This window comes from Manis pentadactyla, chromosome 3, assembly GCF_030020395.1.
Source record: "Manis pentadactyla isolate mManPen7 chromosome 3, mManPen7.hap1, whole genome shotgun sequence".
Taxonomy (NCBI): Eukaryota; Metazoa; Chordata; class Mammalia; order Pholidota; family Manidae; genus Manis; species Manis pentadactyla.
In genome coordinates, this window is record NC_080021.1 from 1,344,075 (window position 1) to 1,365,928 (window position 21,854).

A 21,854-nucleotide genomic window follows, 5' to 3' on the forward strand; every position below is an offset into this window, starting at 1 on the left:
GGGTTCATGTCTATACATTTTTGCATCCAAAGTGCCCAGATTAGGGACTGGCACTGGTGACTGTCTTTAATAGCAACTTCCTGAATGCCAGAACGAACGAATCCATCTCACCCCCATTTTGTCAGGTACTAAATTCTGCCCCCTGAAATCAACTTCCTGCAGAGGAAACAGCAGGAGAGAAAGGCCTCTCCCAGCCCCGCCTGGAGCCTGAGTCGCTGACCGTCCCTCTGCGGGAGGCCAGGCTTAGCTCCATTTGTTTGTGGCCCCCATTGTGATGCTATATTTTCCCCAAAGCAACAACACTTCACAGCTGAATGGACTGAAACTTAGAAAATGGCCCCAGAAAAGAACAAAAAACCTTAATGTTCTGTCAAGAAAGCTCAGGATCAAGAAAAAACAGCTTTTAAGCATAAAAAAAGATTTGAGCAGGTGGAGGAGAGTAAGGCCAGCGGAGCCCACTAAATGGGGCTCATGGAGTTAACCAGGTGAAACCAGAGGGCCGGAGAGGACTCACAGACTGATGAGTCAGTTAGCTGGAGCGCCAAAGGCGGGGGGGGGGGGGGGGGGGCAACTTGGAGTGTCCGGATACCCCCCATAGAGAAAAGTACCAAGCGCAGCCCATGTCTTCATTGTACCAACCACGTCATGCCGCCATAAAATCTACTTAGCCTGCAACACAGGCCCTGCTTATTCTTAGACTATTATTGAGGGCAGCTGCGACTGGGGCGTCTCTCCCTGCACACCAGGTGGAACCTCAACTGGGACGGGGGAGGGTTTCTTGACTCTGAATGAGAAAGAATCCTCGAGTAGGTTGGAAGACTGTAGGTAAGGAAGGAATTCATTAAAGTGAGAGCAGCAGAGCATAGCAGCGGGCAGCTGAGAGCAAGAGAGTGGAGGTGGGCAGGGGAAGCTCCCTAAACTCCGTGTTGGCACAGGGCAGACCCCCTTGCCGACTCCTAAACCCAGGGTCACCTGGCGGCCCATGTCCGCTTGGATCTGCACAGCGTGGGGACTAGTCCCTACCACCCCAGGATCTGTGGGAGCCGCGGGGCACCGGAGGGAACGGGGAACTTCCCAAAGCAAAGAGAGGAGATTTCCAGGCAGGCTACCAAAGAGCAAGGTTATACAACTGCAGCCCTGTCTGGGCCCCCCAGGTGATGGGAACTTGCAGGCCCTAATCAGAGCTCTCAGCAGCCCCCCCCTACTTATCAGGAGTAAAGTGGAGACAGAGGGAAGACTTGGAAATACAATGAAATAGCAGAGAGACAAGGACGCTCACCACTGAAGAGCAGAGAGAAAAAACGCAGTAAGTTGAGTAGAGAAGGCTTTATTGACACGTACGCACTTGCAGGGGAGTGTGGGCAGCCTCACAGAAGACACACTAAGAGGCCAGGGATTCTGTCCTTCAAGGATTTGCAGGAATGTGACAAAGGGCCAGACTTGTAAAATGGTCCCAAGATGTCATCTCCAGTGAGAGACATTCTGTCTCCTCCCCTCCATTATCATTCCTCCAAGTAACTGCAAATCAACACAAGAAATGTATTGATCCGGTTCCTTCCCAGGCTGGTGGCTTCTCTCTGGGAATCTATCAGTTAAGACTGCTTGTTTTAAAGTAGGTTGAGTTATTGTCTGTTTACCAAAGAATATGTTAGGAATCTTACCTCCCAACTTTCTGGTTTTTAAAATGGAACCTTAGCCTGAAGCTGGAACCTGTCCTTCTCACTAGACTGTTTATATCTTGGCTTTTTTCATCAGAAGCAGGAAAAGTCAATTAACCATGATGCTCTTCTCCTGTCTCTGCCCGATCTCACTATGGGCCGTTTTCCCTTTTCTTCCAGCCCTTTAATCAAGTAACTTTGTAACCAGGACAGGAGACAGACCTCCGAAGTGTAAATAAATGTATGTGGACAAAGAATGCCGAGATCCAGGCTAACACAGTCACCCAAATAACCCTATTCCTGAGACAAACTTCAAAGAAATTATAAATCACTTGGTTACATCACGCTTTATGCTGAATCCTACCCAAAAAGGCCCTATAAAACCCCAGACCCTAAACCCTTAAGCACGTCTCCCCTCTGAGGTTGCCCACACTCCCTGCTCTTCGAGGGTGTCACTCCCTCTGTCCCACTCCAGATAAGTAGGGAGGGGCTGCTGGGAGCTCTGATCTGGGCCTGCAAGTTCCTGTCACCTGGGGGGCCCGAACAGGACCGCAGCTGTACGGCCGTGCTGTTTAGTAGCCCGCCTGAAAATCTCCTTTCTTTGCCTCAGAACATAATCTCACCCCATCCGGTGCTCTGGGGCTCCCCCAAATCCCGGGGTGGTGGGGACTCAGTTCCCACACTGCAGATCCAGGTGGGCACTGGATACCAAGGGACCCTGGTTTTAGCAGTTGGCAAGGGGTCTGCTCAATGCGGAGCAGGAGTTCAGTGGGCTTCCCTTTCCTGGCTTTGTCTACCCTGCACACTTCATCTACTCTGGCCCACTCCTCCCTTGGAGTGGATTCAAATACAATTTTCCCTCTGCTTTGCTATTATGTCTCTGACTTTTAATTCTTTGTTGCAGCAGGGCCAAGGACTGAGAATAAACTCAACCGGTATGGAAAGGATGTGCTAAGCCATTTTCCTGCTCTCTCATTTCTGGTGACCTTGCCTTCCTTTCTTCTAAGAGACCCTGAAGTTCTTCTAAGAGATCCTTCCTCCAGGGAGCAGGGGGCTTGCATGTGAGCACCGCCGACCGGACATGGGGTTCGCCCCGTTGTCAAAGGGCGCCTCAGACGTTCTCCTTGGGTTGGCTGTCAATGCACAAGGGCCCCCAGAATCTGGGTCCTGGGTCCCATGTCCTGCTTCTCCCACACATGCCCACTGCCCCAGGCATGAGCAACAATCTTACATGCCCTGAAATTCAGGCATAGTTGTTTCCAATGGTTTCTTTTTTTTTTCCTTCGGAAAATAGGGAGTTACCATATATTTGCCCACATCACTCAAAGAACTCTCCCATTTCTTTTTGCTTTGATTATTAACAGCAAAATCACTAGCAGGGAGATGCACATTAACCTCCCATGACCTCAGTTAATGCAAGCTTCGGATGCTTTCAGAGGCCTCCTGCCAGCATAGGGGGAAAACTCAAGGCAAAGAAGCTCCATGTAGATATAGCAAATTATTTTGAAGGCCTCAAATCTCACCTCCTGGATATTACGGTAAACAAGCTTTTTACATACAATTTAAAAAGAATTCACTCTGTGGGTATGTTGTTGAGATCCCAAAGACAAAGCTGCAGAATGAAAAGAAAAAAACTCTCCTCCTAGTAAGTGCGTGGGTGTCTGGGCCTTGGGATCAGGTTTCCAGTAACAGCAGCGTACGGACCCCACAAGGGCTGCAGGCCCGTCACCCGGCTGGGCTGGGCGGCGACGCGCCTCAGGGAGGCTCTCCTGGACCCGCAGGGTGGCCCTGGCCCTGACAGGCAATGACACCGAATGCACGTGAGAATTTTTAAAAATTTGTTTTCATAAATATAAGCAAGTGGGTAAAAAGCACTATGATCATTATACAACACTTTTATGTGAGTCTGAATATGTGTGCCAAATTAAAGCGAAAGAAATTACTATTCTATGTCCTTCAATGACTAACTCACACATGTTCTTCATGAGGATGCAGGCGCATTTCCAGTACTGCTCAGCCCTGAACACAGCCAATTTCACGCCTCAACACCCTTCCGCGCACTGGCTCTCTGCACCCCTCCCTCACCTCTTCCACTTCCAGCCACTACACACTCTGTAAAATGAGGACAGATGTCACCTCCCCTGAGAGCCTCCCCCGTCCCTGGGCCCAGGCCTCCCTCCGTCCCACCTCTGTGCTGCTTCTCCTGTGCATTTATCTGTCTTCTGCTCGGCACCCTGAACTGTCGAAGGGCTGGGAACACGTCTACATCATCGTCGACCCGCAGCCCATGTCAAGATCTGACATGCGGCAGAAGTGCAACGGATGTGCGATGAACGAAACGATGGACGCTGGTGAGCGGTGTGCAGATGGACCGGTGATGCGTGACCCGGTGTGAGCGTGACTCCAGGGGCCTCACTGAGCACTCAGGGGGCTTCTCTCAAGAAGACGCCCTCCTGGGCAAAGCCATCTTCTCTGAGTTGTGGTAGCAGGTGAATTGAGGAAGAAACTGGTACTAATCAAAGGGTTTCCCACTTCCTTGGTCCCCAGCAAGATGCAAACCCTGCCTCCCCTGCTGTGAGTGTCAAGAGGTTGGTAGCAATGAAGTACGACCTCCAGGGCTGGCCTGGCCCATAAAACCTTTCTACACGATCCTGCATGGCCTTTCCCCTTGTTTACCATGTACACCAAGGATTTGGCACTCAGAGGGAAGGACAGTCACTGGACTGAGGAGTGTGGGTCACCAAACGGCTGTGTGATCAGAACTCCCCACCCAATCAGCCCATCAGACTTAATGTGAATGAAAACATTTACCGTGTTAAGCAACTGAAATTTGGGGATCATCTGTTACCACAATTAGACTAATTACAGAACACTCCTTAGATCTATGGCTCTGCCAGTTGAGGGCCAGTGTCCTTTACAACTTCATTTGACCAGCAAGTGTTTACTAAGCACCAGCCATGTGGCAACATCTTCCATCTCACGGGTCGGGGTCACAGAGCCTTCAGCTAGGGGCTGCGGGACTGATGACTGTGGAAGTGGCCGTGGGGGCAAGACACACTGGCAGCAAAACTGCACGGCCCCTTTCTGAGTATGACCCCTGAGACCCATGGTTTGCTTGGATAAATACTCACTTTGGCTCCTGGAGGCCCAGGTGATCCAGGTGGCCCTCGAGGACCCTGGGGAAATGAATGATACAAGGACAACCGTGGGACACAAATAAGCATCTGCCTGCCCCACATGAGCCACGAGGCATGGCCCCTACGCTGTGGGTGCCTGAGATGGGTGGAAGCCTCCCCATGGCCTGTCTTGTACAAAGGAAACAACCTGTTTTCCAGCCACAAGTCCCTTGGGTGTGGATTCTGACAGCCACCTACCACCTCTGGGCGAGTTTGAGCAAATGCCTCCGTCTCGCTTAGCTTGCTTTCCTGCTTACGATCCTCATTGTGGAGGCTCCCCAGATAGGGCCGGGCTGGGTTTCAGAGTCGGCCTCATCTGATCCCAAGGCCCGATGTCTTTCCCCCAAGAGCCGGGGGGACCAGTGAGCAAGGTCTTTGGTTGGGGGCTGATGGGTTTTGCCTGCCGCGGCCAGGACTAGAACCACGGCCCTTTGAGGAAGCGCTGCCTGAGAGAGGAGAGTGCAGAGGGGACGGCCCAGCCCCTGTGGCCACAGCCAAGCTCCGAGGCTCTGGACAGTGGTCACCTCTCCGCACCTCCTACCCCCCGTCTATAAATCGGGATGAACGGCACTGCTACGGTCTGAGTGTGTGCCCTCGAAATTCCTGTTAAGTGCCCAGCCCCCATGAGATGGGAGGATGAGTGTCTTTATACCAGGGACCCCAGAGCCCCTGCCCCTCCACCGTGTGAGGACACGCGGGCAGTCTGCAGCCCACAAAAATTCTGTCACTAGAACCTGAGGTGCTGACATCCTGAACACAGAAGCCCAGCCGCCAGGACTGTGGGAAATAAATTTCTGTTGTTCATAAGCCACCATTTTATGGTGTCTTGTAGTATCCCAAATGGACTATAGCAAGTACTCAGACTCTCACGGTGGTTGTGAAGAGTAAGCATAAGGTGCTTAGCGCCCAGTACATAGAAAATGCTACCCCAGTTAGTAGCATACATGCTCGCTGAGTGCCACATTCTAATGCTTTATGTCTATTTCCTCCCTCTGTTCTTGGGAGGTAGGTGCTAGCATCACATTTCAGTATTAAAGGAAATTCACATTAGGATTAGAGATCAGCATTGAGACACAGATAATTTGAGTCCTTTGTCCGAGGTCACACAGCGAGTTGTTGTGACTTGAACCTGGGTCTGTCTGTCCCTCTATGAGGTCATGAGCTCTTGAGAGTGAGATGCTATGTTCCCTGCTGTCTTCAGCATTGAGCACAGCGCCTGGCTCAGAGTGGGCACTGGCACACTGAGGGAGATGGCATTCTTGGCCCCAGCTTCTCACCCCCTTCCTGTGAGAGCCTTATAAACATCCACCCACTGGCTCCTGGGGAACCCACACGCCTGCCCCATTGACACTGAGCCTGGCCATGTGACATAGGCAATGGTACGTGAGCAGCACGGTGTGCAGGACGCACAGGCAGAACCTTTAAGAGTCACCGCGTGTCTCTGCCACGAGAGCACGTCTCAGTCACGGGTTTTTCCTCCAGCCTGGGGTCCAGAAAGAGCAGACAAGCAGGGCAGAGTCACAGTAGTCAACTCACAGCCATCAGTGTGTCACACAAGTGCCTTTTGTTAAGGGTCAAAAGCCATTAGGATTTCAGGGTTCTTTGTCACTGTGGCAAAACTTACTGATACATCTCACTTTACATTCAGGACATGCTGAAAAGTTTGCAAGTCCCCATGTACATGACACCCTCACATGTTTGTGCATGCAGTCCGTTTGCTGGAACGCCCCTCCCCGGGCTATTCTCAGCTTTCACTTTTTGCATAAATGCCACCTCTTCCATGAGGTTTCCCCTGCCTTCCCACTTGGACCCCAAAGCCCCTTCTCTGTGTGCACACACATGACTGGCCGAGCTATGTTTATCTCTGTGTGTGTCTGTCCCTCACTAGATCATGAACATCTCAAGGTCACAGACTCTAACCCGTTCTGTGTCCCCAGCACCTGGGCCATGGTCTGCACCCAAGCGGTCCCTGAAACCTTGGCCTGAAATACCCTAGAGCTGTTTGCCCAGCTATGGCTCAGTTTCTGCAAAGTTTGGCCAGTGAGTCTTTTCTCCCCTCCATTTCCTTTTTGAATTCCAACCTGGTTGTCACGGCACAGAGACCCATGGACCCGACACTTACTGCCTCTCCATCTTCGCCTTTTCCGGGCGGCCCAGGGAGCCCAGGGGCGCCAGGATCTCCCCTGGGGCCAGCTGTTCCAGGGCGCCCTTCCTCGCCTGCTGCTCCCTGGAAAAAAAAGGAGACAGTTTCCAGGACGAGTGGCATGAGGAGGGTGGGTAAGCTTTTCAGTGCGAGCCAGCCTCAAGGAGGTGGCAGGCTTCCTGGCGATGCCCTGACTGGTTCAGCAAGACCATCCCTTCCACGGGCACAGAAAGATGGGCTGTGTAATGCATAGGGTGGACCGTGTCACCAAAAACAGTTGCGCTGAGGTCCTAAGCCCTGTACCTCCATTTAGAAATCCAGGCTTTGCAGATGTAATCAGGGGAGTTAGGCTGAGGTCACGCTGGAGTAGAGTGGCCCCTGATCCAGCGTGACCAGTGTCCTTATAGGAAGGGGACATTTGGACCCAGGTGAGCACCGAGGGAAACTGTGTGCAGACAGGGGGAGAAGGCATCACTGATCTCCACCAGGGAATCGCTTCTGGGACAGACCCTCCCTCCAGGCCTTCAGGAGGGACCAGCCCTGCTGACACCCTGACCCAGGGCCTCCAGACAAGGGGAGGGTGGGGAAGAACCCTGTAGCTATGCTGTTACTGGAGCCTCAGCAAGGGCATTAATACAAGGCAGAGCCCGGGAAGGGCAAGGACATAGTGGGTTCTAGTCCAACTTCCACCCAGGGCAGGAAGCCATCAGGTGTGTCTCTTACAGGAAGTCCTCCCATCTCTGCTTGAACTCCTTCAAGAGCGGAGAGCTCACCACCTCCCTAGACTGTCCATTCCTTTGCTGGGTAAACCTACTACTCATCCAGCCAAGACCTGGTCACACTGGAGTAGAGTGGCCCCTGATCTGAAGTGTTCCAGGCATTTGACACCCAAACCTGGAGTTCCGCAGGCAAAGTCTCAGGCCTCTTCCGAAGCGGGGCGGGTCTGGGCGTGGGAGCTCGCCAGGGACTCCGGGGCAGAGAGCTGGGCTCTGAGGTGCCCAGCAAATGCTCTCCCTTGCTCACCACGGGGGGAGCCTGCATGCGGCCCTGGCCCGGAGCACGGGGTTCCCTCTCCCAGCCGAGGGCAGGCTCAGCTTGCCCAAGCCTCAGGCCAGCGCTGGACTCAGTGAGAGACGCAAAGCACGCTGGTCGCACATTTCTCCCGCTTTGCAGAGCAGCGGCTCCCTTCCAAACAGCGGGGGCCTTGGCCCTCCGCCCGGGCTTCTGCTCGGGTGAGGCGGGGGCTTGGCTCCCCCTAGAGGGAGAATGTGATTATTGTCCTCTGTGCTTAATCGGATCCCCAGGACCGCTTGCACCGCGGCCACCCCTTCTCGGTTATCAACGTCCTGCTTGTGAGGTGCACAAAACGTAGCCCAGCCCTTCAGACGTGGTATAATCATGGCAAAGCAGAGGGACCAGACTTCCTCCACCCCAGCTTAATCTGGTGGTCTACTTTTATTACTGCAGTCTAAGACAGTATTGTCTTTTTTTTTTTTTCTTAAATGTAGCACTTACATCGAATAGGGGGCATTATTGAGTTTAAGTTCAACTAACACTCCAAAAACCCAAGATATTTTCCACAGGGTGGTTTCTCATGTTTTTTCTATGAGGCATGTTTTAAAAGTGAGACTTCCCACCAAACTGCAAATGTTGCCATCTATTCCTGTTAAATTCTGCCAAAAAGACAATGATCGCTCCTTGAGAAGGTTCCAGGCAAAGTGGACTTGGAAGGATTCAGATTAAGAAGCTGAGGTGCTTGTGTGCCAGAAAGGGGCCTCTGGGAAGGGTCTGGGGGGAGCTGGCAGGACCCTGGGCACCTGCCCCGGATGTGAAACTGCCTGTGTGAGGGTACAGGGGCAGGGAGCCCCCATCGCCCTGTCACGGCCCTGCTGGCGGGTCAGTCCTTCAGCTGGTCCCTATAAACAGACCAACGTACCGCTGTCCCCACCTTACGGATGAGAAAATCCAGGTGCATAGAGGGGGCCTCACATCGAGGTCCCTCGGCCTCGGCACTGCCACCATTCTGGATGGACAGTGTGTGTTGAGGGGGGCTTTCCTGGGACTGAGATTTTTAGCAGAATCCCTGGTTGCTGCCCACTAGATGCCAGCAGCAGTCCCTCACCAGCAAACATCAGAAGCAAGTCCTAAAACGCAAGGTCAGGGAAATGTGACCTGGGGCGTCAGAAGGCTGTGATCCTCCTCCTCTGCCCCTGGGTGTTGGTGTTTTGGGGGGACTCCGTGCCTCTCTTGGTCTTCACAAAGCACTTCCTTTTAGCTTGGGAAGTCTTATTGTGCACACAAAGGTGTGGAATAGATAAGCTTGTGCATGGAATTCAGAGAAAGCAGGATTTGGAGTCGGGAAGCCCTAGCTCTGTGGTGGCCGGCTGTGCGATGCAGGCCACAGCCCTCAGCCTCCCGGGCCCACCCGTGCTCTGTCAGATGGGGACCTACCCGACTCACAGGTCTGTGGGGAGGGCCGAGTGAGGTGGTCGCCCTGCCTTTGCTCTCCACCCACTGGGGACATCGCCTCTGCCCTGGGGCTCCTAAACCAGCCTGAACAGTGCGGCTTCCTTTGTTCTTCTGAGGAAATTGAGACCAGAAGCCATGTGCTGAGATGGCACTTACCTTCTCACCGCGCTCCCCCTCTTTCCCAGGGTGGCCTCTGCTGCCAGGGGTGCCCTGAAAAAGATACGTGGTTGACGTGTGAAGTTCAAGACGGCCCCTGTGCACATCAGGCAGGGTCTGCCTGATGTTCTGCCCCGTCCCCGGGCTGTCACTCTCGGAAGGACAAGGATGGCCTCAGAACACAGGCTTGGCATCAGAGGGCTGCCCCCCAACATCTGTCATCCCCCAGGGACTGACTTTGGGGTAGGGCTCAAGTCCCAGTGGCCCACAGACACCCCAGGAGGCAAGCGGGAGGATGCCCAGGGACAGCACATTTGTACAACTGGAGCAGGGTCCTTCTGGGGGAGCCCACATGGGATGTGCCCTCCGAGGGGCTCCCCCAGGGTGAAGGGCAGGAGCACACTGTCGGCTCAGGGCTGTTTTGGGGTCTACTGGCCACATGCCAGGTGGCTGGACAGCTCAGTCTCCAGAAGCCAGGGGACACCCTCAGGCAAAGGTGCACAGGGCTGGCACCTAGAAGCCGGGGGCACACACTCCGGTGGGTGGTGGCATGAGGCAGGCAGCATCTGCGGCCACCACTGATGATGGGACTAGGCCCCCTGTGCCCTAGTTTCCTCCTGTGTAGATGGAGGCAATAATAGCATTCCACCTCCCAGGGCTGTGAGGATTGAATGAATTAACAAGGGTAAATAAAGTACTTAGAACGGTGCCGGCGCATAACGAGTCCTCCAAACCGTATGATCTCTATCTTAGCAGCTGAAGACCTCAGTCTGTTTTAGGAGGATGGACTCTGGTGCACTTGACTGATGCCACTGGATGTTTTATGGCTTAATGTTAAAGTTAAAATCAATGTCTACATTGACTCAAAGCTCATCCATTGTAGACACATGGGGCCTGCCTGGGAGAGGCAGAATCTCAGCCCACCAGCTGCAGCGGGTGTCCAAGGTGGGCCAGCACGGCGCACACTCCCTGCTTTGGGGACGAAAAGCCAAGGCCTCTGGAGGGGCTTGCAGAGGCGTCCCGGCCAGTCAAGGGCACAGCCGGGCTTGGAATCCCGGCGCCCTGACAGTCAGGGCCCCTGACTTCCTTGGGGTCATTTTCTTTCTTCTAAGGCAAACTCCGGCCGATTCCAACATCACTGATGTTTGCAGGCTTTCTACAGTTCTACCAGGTCCACTAGCCGCCTGGAGGTCTCACGGGTCACCTGGCATCCTAGGTTGGCTAATTGCTAGGTGACCTTGACTGGGACATCGATTTCTCCATCAGTGAAATGGGAGTAAGGACGCCCCCACCTCTGCGTCTCCCGGAGGACAAGTTAGCGAGACGGGTCATTGGGAGCCACACCAGTGCTGGGGTCCTTGCCCCCCCTAGTCACTCACCGTGCTTCCTGGGGGGCTGCTGGGCCCAGGGGGGCCCTGTTCAGAGGAAGAAGTTCAGAAAGGCCTGATGGATCAGTTATGAATGGCTTTAGCCCCCGTCTCTCTCCAGACCTGCCCTCTGCTCACTTGGCCGTGGTTTGCTGGGACTGCTTCTCACCTGAAGCTCCCCTTGTTTGGAGCACCTCAACTCGCTAAGCTTCAGATCAGTGGGACCCTGGCACAGAGGCGGGCTGTGTGGGTGCTGGCTCTGACTGGAGAGTTGGGGAACGCTTCCCAGGGGAAGCAGATCCGAGCTCCACACTGATGGCTGGGCAAAGACTCCATGTGCCATGTGGGTGAGGACACTCCAGGAGGCAGCACCAGGGAGAGGGGGAGGCAGGGAGCCCTCGGTGGGCTGGAGGCTGAGTAGCTTCCTTCTAGGCCCCCTTGTGCACCCTCAGCCCCCGCTTCTCTCCAGCCCGCCCCGCCCAGGACTCTCTCCGCCAGCAGGAAGAGCCTGCCACCTGTCCCCTCCTCTGTGACATCCACTAGGTAGCTGCCCCTGGCTGGTCCCGTGCCCACTCAGCCATATGATGGGCAGCCGGTACGCCCAGCCAGTGGTCCCAGGGACACCTGCCCGCTGCTGCAATTCCTCTACCTGTGGCCGCCGCACCCTGCCTCCTGCGGGCTCCGCAGAGGAGCCGGAACTCCAGCTGGGCCTGGGGAGCGAGTGCCAACCCCACCGAGATCCGGGCTCAAGGGAGGCCCGGCAGGAGAAGCAGGCGCTCCTGGGGGGCTGGAGAATGTGCGTCTGTGGATGTGAACACGGCCCGACCCAGAGTGACTACTCATCGGCGAATGGGCATTTGGGAGCGCGTCCGCGGGTGTCATCCGAGCTCGTGTGCAAGGGGATTTCTTCCGTGGGCTGAGCTTGTGGAAGCCCTGAAATGCTGGGTGTTGCAGAGGACAGCCTGTCTCTCTTGGTCCCTGCTGCTCAAAGGCCCCCCACCATCCTGGCCGGCTACTCCAGTGTGGATTGCACTTTCTCGGCACCTTCCCCCCGGTTAGTCCAGAGCTGCAGGCCAAGGGCCAGCTGCCCAGCCTCCCTTCTGAGGGCCCCAGGGGGCAGGTGGGGCGCAAGGACTCACGGGGCTTCCGGCTGCTCCAGGGGCCCCGCGTGTGCCTTCCTGTCCCTTGGCACCCTGCACAGGAAATAAAAGGGAGAGAAGGCATCACAGGTAAAGCTGTCATCCCCATGCAGGGACGTCTGGGGACGTCCAGGGATACCAGGCTCACCAAAAGCAGTTGATCTGAACTGACAGGACAGCGGCAGGTCTAGAGGTGCAGCGATCACAGGCCCCCAGCCTCCCCCGCAGGTGCTGGTATCTTACTCCATCTCACCACCCAGGACGCAGCTATCAACACAGACACTTCCATCTCTATGTCCGAGGGGCTCAGGGGCGCAGGTGCCTAGGCAGCCGGTGGTCCCGGGGACTCTGAGCCCAGGCAGGTCACCCCCAGGGGGACCCAAACAACTGCCCAGTAAAAAGGCACTTAAGAAGCCACAGTGAGAAAAGTAACGACAAAATAAAAATACTGTTACACACTGGGTATCTTTTCACCCAGAGCTGCCGATCAGGGTGGGGAGGGTGGGGGGTCCTGTCACATCTGGGAAGGCGTAGGGAACCCGAACACCCGTGGCTTGAGCTTGGCTGCCAGATTGGAGCCCGAGTCAGAGAAGGCAAATCACACTGGCAGCTGAGCACGCCCCACCCAGCACTTCAGGGGCAGCGATGACAGCCACGGGTCCGGAGGCTGTCCCCAGGGGCTGCATTTTGGGGTGCTTTGTGAGGACCCCTTGGGCCCCTGGGTGTCAAGCACCTGGGTAGAGCCCCTGGCGGGCAGCCCTGAAATGCCACATGAGGGGGCCCACAGGGTGTGGGGGGGAAGAGCCTGGAGTGGCTGTCTGCCTCTCAGCACCGCCTGGTAGAGAGCGGGTCTTCTTACCTGCGGTCCGGTGGGTCCCCGAGGCCCCAGTTCTCCGGGACGGCCCTGAGGCCCCTACAAGAAACCACCCATCAGCGAGTAGGTCATTGCCCCGGTTCTTAGGTGGCGCTGCATGTGGGCACGGGCAGTGGGGGTGATTTGAGGGCCGCGGAAGGGTCACCCCTGGAGCCCTGAGGGAGGAGGAGGGGGCTGCGTCAGGTTTAGGGGGCTCACGTAGGTGGGCTGTGCAGTTCAGCTCTGCGGCTGCTCAGCCCTTGGACACCCGAGTCCCTCTCTAAACAGGGTGAGGGGCCAGGTTCGGGGTGCAGGGTGCAGAGCAGAGGATGCCCACCTGTTTGCCGGGTATGCCGGGGTCGCCCTTCTCTCCTCTTGGCCCCGGTTCTCCCTGTGGGTGGGAAGCAGAGTGGAGCAGAGGCTCTCCCCTGGCCGCAGACGCCTGGGCCCTCCAGTCCCGGGGCTGCGCCTGGCCCGGCCCCCTCCCTCCCGCACCCCCCCCCCCCCGGGCTCTCCCGGGTCCTACTCTTCCTTCCAGTTTACAGTCAAGAAACACTTCGCCGGGCAACCAGCCCCCAGGGACTCACACAGCAGTGCTCCCCCTCTAGGGTGCCCGCTATGGTAGCAGTTTTGTGCTCGTCTAGTTTGGTTCCTGTCCCGTCCGGCCCAGAGGCCAGCAGGGCTGGAGCACCAGTGCCCGTGATGGAAAGAATCCTGAGAGGCGGAAGGGCCTCTCCTGGCCGAGGAGCCCGGCCCCTTTCTTGTCTTGGTGGAGAAACTGGGGAAGGGGCTCTGCTCCAGGGACCAGCCCTCTGGGGACAGACTGAGGATTGAACTCTGGACTCTGACGGCCTGAATGACGTGTCTAACTTTTACCAAAGAAGAGATGAGACACAGCCTGGAAAGGGGTGCGTTGTGTCTGGAGCGGCCCGGCCTGGAATATCTAACAGGGAGCAGGAGGTCATTCTCTTCATCTGCTGGTGTCACCTCTGGGGTTCCCAGCACGCCTCCTGGGAAGATTGTGGGGACAGGAGACCCTCTCCCTGCCCTTCCAGGTGACCAGGAGAAGGTGGGCAGGTGGGAGGCTGCACCAAGGGCAGACCCAGAGGGCTTATGCCTCCGTGTTTCCACAGCCAAGAGCCATCGGGGGAGAGGGCCACAGGCAGCGGACCAGGTGGGGGGCCCAGCGGGAGACCCAGGAAACCTAGAGCCTCAGGCTCTAGGTCGCTGGCTGTATCACCTCGGGAAAGTATGTACCTGTAGCGGCCTCAGGGTGCGCACCTGTGAGATGCACAGCTGGTTTCTGTGTCATATGCGGGAGGAGCCAGTGGCACAGAGAAGGTGCAGCAGAGATGAGCCCAAAGGGGAAGTTGGGGGGTCTGGGGAGCTCTCTGGGGAGAGCAGAGTAACCATCAAAGTAGGTGCAGCAGCCCTGCCTTGCCGTGGCCCTGTGTGGCTCTTTCTCCAGGAGTGGGACCTGGTATTGTCCAAAAGGGCCACAGACTGCTTAGGGGTCAGAGAGGCCCGCGGACAGATGAGATGCGCATTGGCTTTGAATGTAGAAGGGAGCTCTGCATATATGGGCATTTGAAAGCAAAGGCTTTGCAGACCAGACGTCTGGGGAGGGCCCTAGAAGCGTCTAGAAGGCATGTTCTAAAATGAGTTAGGGGCAGGCGCCCTAAATCTTTAGCTGGTGGAGAAGCCAGCACAGGCAGAGCCCTCTGCGGGTGTCCACGCCGGTGCCCCCGCACAGACAGCGGGTTCAGGAGCCCTGCCCCAGGGCTCCTGCCAGCCGCTCCCCCAGTCAGTACCCGCACAGCCTGGCCACCTTCCCCACTCCTGCATCAGCTGTTGCGTGTACTCTGCACGGTCTACCTCGGAGAGTTGTGACCCGGCTTAAATGGAACTGCCTTTGCAAAGTGCCGCACGGCTGACGCAGGAGGCGTCCACAGCTGCCGATTCATTCCTTCTTCTAGAACCTTTGTTTCCAACCAGCTCAGAATACACTCTGGCTCCATTCACCAGAGACAACAATACCTTTGTTCCTAGCATGTTTTCCTCCTGGAAAATTTCCTGTAGTGGGGATTTGCAACACTCTGGCTACACAATCCATACAAAGGGCTTAGGGGCCTACTTCAGGGTGCTGGAAGAAGGTGGGGGGAGGGATTTTTGTCTTTTCTGCCGGCTGGGGAAGGGGTTGTAGGTGGAAGGCAGGCAGGCTCAGGACCCATGAGCGGTCCGGCCAGTCAGAGGAAGGATGCTGGGGACTCATAGGCAAGATGCTCAAGCCACCTTCCGGCAGGCCTGGGAGTCAGGGGACAAAGGCTTTGCTATGGGGCACATAGTGGGGCACATCAGTGGCTGGCAAATGCATGAGACTGCAGGCTTCCTCCTCCTCTTGACTGCCCCCATAGTGACGTCAGCCATGTCAACGCTATTTCTGGACTGTCATCTCCACAAACTCAGCAGTGGCCGGGCATCCTGAAAGACTCCTTTGCAGACTTGAGGGAGTGGAGTCAGGCCTCCCCAGAGCCTTCCCACGAAGGCTTCTGAACCACCTACTACCTTCCCAGGTACAAAACCCCTTGAGTTCTCAGTGGCAATTTCCCCAAGTCCGAGGCTGCCTGTCCCTCCTTCCTGCAGCTACGAACAGGTTCCTACTCCGATCTGACGTCTCCAGATCTGCACAGCATCTGATGGCCCCACTTTGTTCTCCACGAACTGCCATCCAGGCACCTCAAGGCCTCCCTAGTTGGAACCCGGCCATCCCCAGGAGACTTCTCGGGCCACCTGCCCTGTGTGCTGGGACCCAAAAGGCACGTGCCAGAGGAGAACACGGAGCAACAGACAGAACACCTTTCAAAGCCACCAGCACAAATATGGTCACCCAGGTGACAAGGCCAGACCCCAGAGATCCATGCAATAAGCCACAATGAATCTTTTTTTCCTCACAGACACGATCTCCTTGCTTTGCATCTGAAAGTGGCTTCTTGGTTCCTACACAGTTCAGACCCCGCAGGGAGCTGTCACCTGGGGTCCAAAGGGGTGCCAGGCAGGCCCTTAGCTCCTGCTCACGTGCCTTCCCACTGCCTGCCTTGGAAGTCATCTTGTATGGCATGCAGGTCAGCCTCAAGCTGAGGGTCTTGGGGTCGGCCTGAGGAAGGGTGGCCCAGAGGACAGAGGGGCAGGGAGGCGACACGTAAGTAGAGGTGGTCCCGGAAGAGGGAGATGCCAGGTAGTACGAGGCAGCCGCCACCTGGGTGAGCCCTGAACCTCAGAGGCAGGGCCCCCCCCACTGGCCACGGCCTGACAGCTGACAGCTGTCTCAATTCCCACCTCCAAGGCAGGTGCTCTGCAAGCCCCTTGGACTCTCTGAGCCACAAGTCTTCACCTGTGAAACGGGCCCATCTGGACACCCTCAGGGATGGGCTGCCAGCACTGTGCCTGCTGTGGTGGTGGGGGGACAGGTGCTCACACACTCTGTCCCTCTGAGTCCTTCTCTTGAGAGAAGAAGCGACACAATGAAGCCCCCAGACCTGTACTTTCCTGCAGGCATCTCCAACCCCGGGAGTCCCCCCTTCCCCGGGAGGTCTCGCCTCCTCACTGCCTCGGCTCACTCTGCCAGGAGCTCCGCACCAGCTCCATCTCTCTCCCTGCTCCATTCTCTTCCATAATTTACAGGATTCCGTTTTGCTTTTTAAATTGTATCTATTTAACACTGAAATGCAGAAGGAACTCCTGAAATGTGGGTGTTGCCAAGCCTCTCTTGACCAAGCGGGTCAAGTCGAGCAACAGAGGAAGCACGTCCCTGAGAACCGAGGAGACAAACAAGGGCCCCTTCCCAGCCCCCAGTGCAGCCGAGAGCATAAAGGACCGGAATCACCCACGGCCACAGAAGCCATCACGCGCAGAGGAGGGCGTCCCCGGAGGCTGCCTGCCTGGAGTGCGCTCGTCACCCAGAGCTTCGGTGTTTGCGGGAAGCCGCAGCCGCGTCCCGAGGCCAGCTGGCCCCACGCCCTCTGCACTGTCCTGGACCTGGCTCCCCTCAAGGCCCTCCAGCCCCTGGCCTTGCGGTCCCCTCTCTGACGACGGGCCCCACGACAGCCTCTCTCTGCCCTCTAATCGTCTGCCGTCACACGACTCTGCTCTCCTCCACACCAGCAGAGACCCCTCGTGTAATGAGGCACCAAGTTTCCTCAAAGGGAGGTTGGGCCTTTGCCCCCAGCTCCTGGGAGGTGACCGCTGGGCCTCCGGAGCGTCCTGCCAGACACTGGAGCCGGTTCCTTGCAGGCCTGTTCCCACCGGCTCCGGGGCAAGGCCTGGAGGCCCAGATGCCCGGCAGTGACACGCACGGTGGGGCTGAGAGTCGGGGCCCAGCCCGCCCGGCCCCCAGAGCACGCAGGGGTGTCACAGGCCAGGCTGAGGGCACGAAGCCACACCGATGGGCCCCTCTACTTACTGGCATTCTCGGGTGCGGTGTGAACAGGGAGGTCTGGAAAGGAAACCACAGACATGATAATTTTAGTAGTCATATTCCTAGTGTCTAATTCGACAATTAGAACCCCGCGTTTCCTTAGAGTCCTGGAGCCCTTCTTGAGGGAGGGCAGGAGGGCACCTGGTTAGAGGTGGGGGCCCTGGAGCCACAGGGCCTGAGCTCACACCCCACCTAAGCCCGTGTGGCCTTGGACATCTGTCAGCTGTTAGGTCCTCCTTGATAAAATGAGGATGAAATGGCCTCCATTCAGAGTGTGGTAGGGCCGACATGGGACAATCTGTGGAGGCGAGCAGAGCCCAGGGCCCGGGTCCCTCCATCAGGGTCTCCTTTCCACTGTGAGTATCTACCGCTCATGCAAGAAAGGAGCCATGGGCAAGAGGCCAGCTTTTGGGGTGTGCAGACCCCCAGGGCTGGCTCCCACGCGGCTGGCCAGCCTCACACCACCCATGCAGCCAGGGTCAAGCCTTCTCCGGCCTCACACTCCGTACCTGCTGTTCCTGTTGCAGGGTCACGCACACCCTCCTCCCTTTACCTGCTGCACCGAGGCCTGCCCTTGGGGGCACTTAGATGTCATGTCCTCGAGAACCCTTCCCACTCCAGCACCCAAATGTCACCTAGGCCCCTTGTTGCTGTGCTACCTGCATCCTGTTCTTTTCCTTGAGATCATTTACTGTAATTTAATGTATGTTTGTCTGGGTCACTGTGTGACTGCAGTGTACCTCCCTGAGGAGGCTGTGGGCTCCATCACGTCCAAACTTTGCCAGTGCTTGGCTCACAGCTGGTGTTCAGAAAAAAACAATGATGGGACAAAGGGACATGGTGCACACTGCCCCAAAACACAATGAATTCAAAATGGAAGGGAAGGACTGAAGTTTCCTATACCTTACCCTCTGCATTCCCAGTCCCAGTCTCTTCCTTGGAAGAAAACACTGTTTTTTAGTTTAGCATATTTTGGGACCCTTTTCTATGTTTTTCCACACAATTATGAATGTATAGGAATACATAACTTTGCATGAGAATTACACAAATAGTAACAGCAAGCACACTGTTATTTATAGTTGTTTATATTTATTAACACCCCTCTTCTTCATGGCAACCTGAAGAGGTAGGTGGTCTGGTTTGGCCCTGCTTTACGGAGAAGAGCAGGGGAGCAAACCGCCCAGTGACCCCCACAGCTAGTGAGTGGTGGGGCAGGGTCCACCAGGCCCGTGGGCTGCAGAGCCCGTGTTCCTGGCCTTTGCACACATATTTACAAATTAGTTTCTCCACTTGATTTTTAAATTTATCTTTTCATATACATAGTGTGTGTGCTTATTTTTATAAACAAAATTTCTGTGATGTGGGTATTTTGTGGTTTACTTAATTCCAAATAACAGCATCCATTTTCCTGCCTACTTGCCAACATTCCCTTGTTACCAGTCTTAAGAATTTTGTAAGACCAGTTTGACTCTAAATGTGGTTCTGGAATTCTTCCAGTGCCCTCGTGGGATGGCTGAGTCTTACTTTGATGGGCATGTGTGTGGAGGAGGTTGAGCTGTAGAATGATTGACGTACATAAGAACCACATGGTAAGATTCTCTGCCACACTGCCCGTGGGTGTCTGGGGTCCAGGCTCTTATGTCCTGGCCTCCCTGCTTTGGCCAGTGGCTGACCCGTCCCTGCTTGCCCAGGATGGCCGGCAGCTGGGCCATGTGCAACTTCCCTGAAACCGACTGATCAGAGCCCAGAATATCAAGGCTGGGAAGAAACATTAAAATGAAAAAAAACAACACCAAAATACTGTCCATATTTATATGCTGTTTTGTTTTCATTTAGTATTCATTTCATGCCAGAAACTGTACTATGTACCTTATATTATTTAAGCTAATTTTCACTACAAATGTACAAGATAGGCTGGTATAATATTTTTTCTTAGTAGATGAGAAGACCAATCTTTCTGAAATTCAGTGACGTGTCTGAGGCCACAGGGCTGGCGAGCGGCAGGGCTGGAGCCGGACGCACTGCGTCCAGCCCCGAAGCCCGTGCTCTCACTCGCCCCTCAGCGCTGACTCTCGGGCCTGTGCTCGCGCTGCCCCTGCGGAAGCACGGCGAGGGCCGCACTGCAGTCCTGCGCTGGACAAACCGCCCCTTGTCTCCGGACCTCAGCTTCCCCGTGGGTAATGGGTGGGTATGTGCTCTGTGTCCGGCCAGGGTGCTGATAAATAGCAATTGTGCTTGCTGAAAAAAATGTCGGTAGCACGGGGTGCTTCTTAGAGACGCTCTTGTGTTTTTTCATTACAAGACCTAGGAACAGGTCTAGCACCTGGCACCCTCAACCAGTATCTTCACAACGAGGCGGGGGTTGTGGGGGGGCATCCTACTGCCTTAGGGATTTAAAACAGAGTAACTTACTGTTCCAGGTAAGCCAGGGGGGCCTGCTGGGCCAGCTTCACCCTGGATGATGAAATGGGAAACAAATGACCATTAGTCCTCCTGCCAACTCGCTTGTCCTGGGACACCTTTCCCAGGTAACAAAATACCTCTCTTTGATAGAGGGATACACAGAGAAATATAGATAGATAGATGGATTCCAAATTATAATATATTTAAGACAGACAACCTTGTGTTTTGGAAGTATCTATGCTGCTTTGCGTAGCCATAGATCATCTGTATCCCTATATACGATTCCACTGTGCATATGGAAATAAAGTGACCCCTTATCCGTCTTCCTGTTGATGACATTTAGGTTGTTTGCCCCTTGCTGCAGCTGTAAGGAGGGAGTGAGCAAACATCCCCCAGGATGCCCTCCAGCCCGGGGGTGTCTGTCCCCTTAGGGACTGCCCTGGGCCCGCCCCACCCCTCCTGAAGGGGACCGGCTGGGCTTGCTGAGTAAAATGAATCAGTAAGCACGCGGTGGTGAGAGAAGCTGACGTGTTTTTGGATTACAAGAGTTCGGTATAGGTCTGGCACCTGGTAAACCCTAACAAGATGCTTATAACGAGGTGGGGGTGGGTGACCATCCCGCCGCTTAGGGATTTACAGGAGGAAAAAGGATTAGCAGTCTGAATGGACAGCACTACATCCCTGCAGACTCCAGCCTTGAGAGCTGAATCACGTGAGCTGGAAACCTACCTCTATGATTTCATACATTAGCCTAACTCTTTGGGCTTGTTTTCCTCTTTGCAAAGTAATGATCATGGTTCACACGGCTCACAGCATCATAAGGGAACTGAGACCATCTTCAGCAGGAGGCCGATAAGGAGGAAATGGTCATTACATTGGCCCTGAGGAAAGGAGGTCCCTGGGTGGCTCCGTGCAGGAGGACCCTCCGTGAGCAAATGTGGTCCCCAAAGCCTGCCCTTCCCCATGTGCCACAATGAAGTCAGGACAAGGGTGCCTGCTCAGGTGTGTCCCAGCAGCCCAGGGTGAGGTCCACTGTAGGACCGCCACACGTGGTTCATAGGGGACAAAGGAATGAATGAAGTTGGCTTAGAGAGGGACAGGCCGCTCCCAGTGATCAACCGTAATACAATGCAAAACACTTCTATTGTTTTCTATCTTATTTCTGCTGTATATAGTATCTAATCCTAGGCACTGGCTTATATTTTTTATGTATTAAATCATTTAATGTCCATAGAAATGCCTGTTGCATAGATACTTAAGTATTTCCATTTCATAGACAAGGAACCTGAAGCATAGTATCATTCGTTCGTTTGTCTGCCCAAATGGCTGAGCCTGGTTTTAAACCCAGAATCCAAGCCCTCACTGCTGTGAGGCAGTGCCCTGAGCGAAGTTCCAGAAGCTTTGGAAAGAAAAACACGTTCTCAGTGTTATTTGCATTACCAGATTTTGCTGGGGTCTCTCTCTAAGCTGCTGACTGCGTGCCCAGATCCAATCTCACCCAAACCAACCTGCCCTACATTAAAAAGTCCACACGATGCAGCTTCTCCACAGTGGAACATGTGGCTGGGCACCCGGTGGAGGAAGATGACGGCCGAGGGCCCAGGGAGGGTGCCACCCCACCAGCACCATGGGGCAGGGAAGGAACCACGACAGGCGGGCAGGGCCCTGCTGGCTCCGACTCACAGAGAGTGTGTCTGAGGGACCTGAGAGCGCGGGGCTCAGCGGGCAGGCCTGGCCTCACGCCCAGCTCCTCCACGGGCAGGTCAGCTCTCGGGGGCTGAGAAAGGGCACTCACAGCCTGCTTCCTGGATGCCAGGGGGCTTAGGAGCTCCGAGTGGGTGGTGGGGGGATGTGGGTGGGAAGCCAGGGGCAGGGCTGTGCCAGGCGGTCGGAGGGGGACGCTGTGGCCTTACTACCTCCTTTTGGATTTGTGGACCCGAATTTTCTATTATTACATATTTCTCTGGAGGAAGAGAAGGGCAGGCCAAGTCCTTTGGAAGCTGGAATGTGATTCTG

General features: G+C 55.4%; 1 protein-coding gene across 1 annotated transcript in view; it reads right to left on the bottom strand.

The window, feature by feature from the left end:
• The window catches only part of COL22A1 (collagen type XXII alpha 1 chain), a 237,705-nt gene that overhangs the window by 77,941 nt on the left and 137,910 nt on the right, over positions 1–21,854 (bottom strand). The window contains exons 31-38 of the mRNA XM_057497641.1: positions 19,848–19,889; positions 17,421–17,453; positions 13,299–13,352; positions 12,968–13,021; positions 12,109–12,162; positions 9,603–9,656; positions 6,957–7,061; positions 4,790–4,834 (exon numbers count right to left, since the gene is read on the bottom strand). Of these exons, the coding sequence (XP_057353624.1) occupies positions 4,790–4,834; positions 6,957–7,061; positions 9,603–9,656; positions 12,109–12,162; positions 12,968–13,021; positions 13,299–13,352; positions 17,421–17,453; positions 19,848–19,889 (441 nt within the window). The remainder of the gene's footprint in view (positions 1–4,789; positions 4,835–6,956; positions 7,062–9,602; positions 9,657–12,108; positions 12,163–12,967; positions 13,022–13,298; positions 13,353–17,420; positions 17,454–19,847; positions 19,890–21,854) is intronic.